We start from the raw sequence: 5,441 nt of genomic DNA, 5'->3' as shown, positions 1-5,441 counted from the left end.
TCCCAGACCTGTTATCACCCAGAAAATCCCCTAGCTTACTGGACACCATCCAACTAGGGGAGCGGCTAACCGCAGTCGAAAAGGGCCAACTTAGACAGTTGATAATGGAAAAGAAATTAACGTTCGCTCAGGAACCAGGGTACACCACGCTAGCGACCCACCATGTCGAGACCCCAGGACAAGTACCCCTTAGGCAGACCCCATATCGAATCCCTGAGGCAGTCAGGGGAGAAATGAAGAAGGAAGTACAAGAGATGCTAAGGTTAGGAGTCATAGAGCCATCTGACAGCCCCTGGGCTTCACCCGTAGTCCTAGTACCCAAAAAGGACGGAGCTACTAGATTTTGTGTAGACTATAGGCGACTCAATGACCGTACCGTGACAGATGCGTACCCCATGCCCCGAGTGGACGAACTATTAGACCGCATTGCCAGGGGGAGGTATCTGACCACCATTGATCTATGCAAGGGATACTGGCAGATCCCCCTGGCCAAGGAGGCTATCCCCAAGTCGGCGTTCGTCACCCCATTTGGCCTGTACCAATTTAAGGTCATGCCATTTGGGATGAAGAACGCCCAAGCTACCTTTCAGCGCTTGGTGGATAGACTTCTTGATGGCTTCCAGGACTTTGCCTGCGCATACCTGGATGACATAGCGATCTATAGTGAAACATGGGGGGAACACTTGCGACATGTAGAGGCTGTACTGGATCAGATTCGGGCCGCAGGCCTGACTCTGAAACCAGAAAAATGTAACTTCAGCATGGCCGAAGTCCAATACCTGGGACACAGGGTAGGATGTGGGAAACAACGCCCGGAACCCGCTAAGATTGAGGCGGTAGCTAACTGGCCCACACCCCACACCAAGACGCAGGTATTGGCATTCCTAGGGACAGCAGGCTACTATAGGAAATTTGTCCCGGACTATAGTACTATCGCTAAACCCCTGACCGACTTAACGAAAAAGAACTTGCCTAGGGTAGTCCTGTGGTCTCCGGCCTGTGAGACAGCCTTTCAAGCCTTGAAAAATGCTCTGATCAATGCACCTGTTCTATCTGCCCCCGTTCCTAACAAAAGATTTGTTGTCCATACAGATGCATCCATGTATGGACTGGGGGCAGTTCTGAGCCAGATCGGAGAAGATGGGGGAGAACACCCTGTCGCGTATCTCAGCAGAAAACTATTGCCCAGAGAAGTGAGTTGCGCGGCAGTGGAAAAAGAATGTTTAGATACCCTCTCAATACCTGGGTAGCCGTTACACATATAAATTCTCTCACCTACTGACATTCATTACTAAGTTACGGTTATTCGTTTGTCATTATACTGCAAAGCATGTTATGCTATCAAGCATAATGTGCAATTCCTACTAATGCCATGTTACTGATATCCTATATCTGTTTTACTATGCTTGATAGCGCTGTTGTGGCGTATGAAGCTTGACTGTTCACATTTGCACGATAAAAATAAAGAATTATTGAAAAAAATGTTTTGAGTGAGGCGTCAGTAATGACTTATAACATCTCATGTAACTCAGATTCAGTATACATGATTGTAACCCTGATTCTGCTACAATATCACCTAAAAAAATTGCAAATTGTTTCTACTTAGATCCCTGCTAAACCAGGTAATTATGTAACTTGAGAAGATAAAGGTAGCAATTCCCCATCTGAATAGTATCAGGTTGAGTCAGAATGAAGCAGATTAAGTTGTAACTCCAGAGGGCTTATTTATTTCCAATAATTTACAGGGTGGTTATAGCAATTTGATCTCTGTATAAGATTGGATATTAGAGAGGGCTCTTTGGGGTTTAAATAGAGTGGTAAAAGTTAATGGTACCAGAGTTCAAAAAACGTGTAAATATTTTGCAGTATAATCCAAGTCAGTGTGGAGTTTAGAAGGAAAATTGAAGATTATACTAGCTTTAGTGTACTAATAATCTTAATTTTAGTAATGACAGGAGGCGAATATTTGCATATCTTTCTTTACTGTAAACTCCAGCAGCATAGAAACAGTAATAACCAATCAGAGAAAAGATATGGTGCCCATAAAAGGCCCTGTCTATGACATAACTTTCTCTTTCTTTGGTGCGAATGGTAAATAACAACAAAACATAAACAAATTACGTTAACAGTTCAACAGCATAATAGGGAAAATAACTCCGGTAGTTCCATGGTATAACGGTATGGAAGATGAGCCCTTGTCCCGAATAGAAGACGTTCACGCTTGTCGAGAAGGCGATCACACTGCAAGACAAGGAAAAAAGTGAAAGGTTTCTGTCGTGATAACTTGTCCGCATATCCTAAACATAATGATTCTGACATAACACATGGTTGTCTGAAAGGGTCTCAAAATAATATATAAATTTTTAATTACTGTAATAGGAAGAACTATAGATATACATGATGTACATAGCTATAAGGCTACTTCTTTCCACTCTATACCATCCCCTTAAATACTGTTAGGTACTGAACATACTCACCTATGGTACATGTCTCCCTGAACATATGAAGTATTTTGTGCCATTGATTAACATAAGGGGGGGGGGTCCAATAGGCCATGGGCCTCCCGTGGAGGCGTCCGTGCAGTGAGCTCCCCATCCCCACAAGTTGGCGTCCGATTCCACGATGAAGTCCGGGGAAGAGCCGAAGATAGCCTTGCCATTCCAGGCTTGTATGTGTAGTAACCACCATCGAAGTTCCGTCCTCACTTCCGTCGACAGTGGGATCCAGTGGTCGTACGAGTGCCCGGTGCGGAGGTATCCCGCCTTCAGCCGTTGCATGGCCCTGTAGTGTAGCGGGCCTGGGAATATCGCTTGTATGGAGGAGGAGAGGAGTCCCACGATCCGGGCGAGCATCCTGAGTGGTATTGTGTCCATCCTCAGAACCCGTCTTTATTTTCTTATCGAGGCTATCTTTGTTGAGGGGAGGCGTAGTACGCAGTCCTTCGAGTCGATACCGAAGCCGAGGAATTGAACCGACTGGGAAGGAGAGAGAGACGATTTTTGTCTGTTCACTACGAAACCTAAAGATTACAGCAAGTGAACGACAAACTTCGTCTGCAATCGTAGTCTGGAGGCTGATTCGCAGAAAATTAGCAAATCGTCCAAGTATACGAGACATCTTATGCCCCGGGTTCGGATGTGAGCCATTACCGGTCTCAGGAGCTTCGTGAAGCACCACGGGGCTGAGCTGAGGCCGAACGGCAGACATGTGAACTGGCATATCCGTCCTCTCCATAGGAAATGGAGGAAACGTCGGCAGTGTACGCTTACTGGAACGGACAGGTATGCGTCTTTGAGATCCAGACGTGTAAACCAGTCTTTCTTGATGAGGAGGTCTTGTAGAAGATGGATTCCTTCCATCTTGAAATGTCTGTATATTACAAATGAGTTTAATTGTCGGAGATTGATAACCGGTCTGTAGTCGCCTGTTTTCTTCTTGACCAGGAAGATGTTGCTTATAAAGCCTCCCCCTTCTGGCGCGTATTGTACTGCGCCTTTCCTGAATAGCGTGCGGATCTCCTCGTCCACCAAGTGTTCTTGTTCCTTTGACATGTGAATCGGAGGAGGGGGGGTGGTTTGTATGGGTTTTGTGAAGAAGTCTATGACGAAGCCTCGTACTGTCTGTAGGACCCAGGCATCTTTGGTAATCAGCTCCCAGTTCTGAAAGAAAAGAGACAGGCTGCCTGCTACAAAGTGTGAAACATTTTGGAATGTAGGTGGACGCACCATTGGAGAAACGGCCGCGTATTTGACCTCTGAATCCTCTAGACCCCCCCGTCCCTCGGAACGAAGAGGACCTTTGTGTCGTAGATGGGAAGAAACTCTGAGCTTGCGGGAATGATCTGGAACCTGAGGTCCAAAAACGGCTGGTGGCTCGGTTCCGCTGCCGACCAGCCCTTCCAAAAACACCCCTTGTAGTCGGGGTATGAAAAACCTGCTTGAGTGAGGTTTGGGCCTTATTCAAAGTGGTGAATAGGTTTACGTGCTTTTTGAGCTCTGCGATGAAGGCATCGCCAAACAGTTGTCCTTGGGCTTTTGGTCCGAATTCTTTTGCCCCGAGATCCAGGAGCTTGCTATCAATGCGGATTAGTGCCGATTTGCGTCTTTCGGTGCACAATGTGGCATTGGCGTTGCCCAGAAGGCACACCGATCTTTGAGACCATTCCCGTATGATGTGAGGGTCTAGTTGGGAGCCCTGGCTGAGGGCTAGGTCTGCGAAATAGAGTATTTTCGCGATGGGGCCAAGTAAGTCCAGCACTTTGTCCTGTGCCGCCTTCATGCCTTTCTCCACTCCTTTTCGGGGGTCTCGGCCCGAGCGTGACATTAAGACCACCACCGTATTGTCAAATTCGGGTGTAAGTGCCACCTTATCGGGTAACAGAGGTCTGGGGCATTCGGCCCGGAGGCGTGCTCGCACCTCTTTTTCCAGTGGCTTGCGCAGCCAGAAGTGAATGAACTTCGTCAGGTGTTCAGGTAGGTTCTATTCGGAAGACCGTGGGTGACGGATGGTACGCGGGTCGAAGAGTGGGTTCCCTTGGTCATCCGTAAACACTCCATCCCCGGTCTTATCGGTGAAGGCATTGCTATCTCTGTCTCGGTCGGTGGTGTCGAGAAAAGTCTCTTTAACATATCTCGAGGAGGTGGGAGGTAGGTCCTGCCATTCCTCTTCTTCGGAAATGGAGTCCTCCCCATGCCACTCGTCAACCATGTCCAAGGTGCGTGGTACGTAGGAGTCCTCTTCGTCAGAGGATTGAAGTGGTTGGGGTCGGCCCATGTTCTTACTCCATTTGGCGGGTATTTTTCCCTTAGTCTTAGTGGAAGGGGTGCTCGAAACCTTTCGTCGCCGTTTTGTCTTGGATATCTTGGAGCCCGAAGCCTCCATCCGTTCTGGGGGACTCATGTCGCCCTGACTTTGGGGTAGAGCTTTCAAGAGGGCTTTTTCTACAGATGCCACTACTGCAGCATTAATCATAGCCTGCAAGTCTTGACTGTTTTGGGTGTCTTCCATGACTTGTAGTGTGTTTCTCGTCCTGTTGGGCGATAATGAAAACTCAGTGGGAGCAGTGGAGAAGAGTCAGTACATGTAGCGACAGACTCTTGGTACAACTGGGGGGCCGCCCAGTTAGTAAAATTGTGTTTAGAGAGGCGTATTGTATACGAGCTGTTGCCCAACATAGAAGCCGCCTTCTGTTATGCTCAGTGGTGTTGTGTTGTTTGGGTTCGCCACAGTTGTACACCAGAGCTGTATGCACAGCAGGTTAGCAATTAGAGTAAAATGCCAGTTGTGGGTAGGTCCTCGTGCATATAATCGGGGTTCACCCCGGGTGGCGTGCCGTGGTAACCAGAGGACACCCACATAAGATAATGGTCAGTGACCTTGCATGCATATCTGGGGGGTCACCCCAGGTGGTGTGCCATGAAATAATACCCAGAGGACACCCA

At 47.8% G+C, this 5,441-nt stretch overlaps 1 protein-coding gene across 1 annotated transcript; it reads right to left on the bottom strand.

The window, feature by feature from the left end:
• Window positions 1-1,999: 1,999 nt before the first annotated feature.
• On the bottom strand, window positions 2,000-4,528 carry LOC134570871 (uncharacterized). Its single transcript, XM_063428861.1, has 2 exons — window positions 3,726-4,528; window positions 2,000-2,241 (listed from the first exon to the last, which is right to left on the bottom strand). Exons 1-2 carry the CDS (start codon window positions 4,321-4,323, stop codon window positions 2,237-2,239), a joined length of 603 nt encoding a protein of 200 aa, XP_063284931.1. The 5' UTR covers window positions 4,324-4,528; the 3' UTR covers window positions 2,000-2,236.
• Between the last annotated feature and the right edge of the window lie 913 nt (window positions 4,529-5,441).

The sequence above is a fragment of the Pelobates fuscus genome, chromosome 8, assembly GCF_036172605.1.
Source record: "Pelobates fuscus isolate aPelFus1 chromosome 8, aPelFus1.pri, whole genome shotgun sequence".
In the NCBI taxonomy this organism is placed as follows: Eukaryota; Metazoa; Chordata; class Amphibia; order Anura; family Pelobatidae; genus Pelobates; species Pelobates fuscus.
Note: the sequence above shows the minus strand (reverse complement) of the source record. Positions and strands in the feature narration are given on the sequence as shown.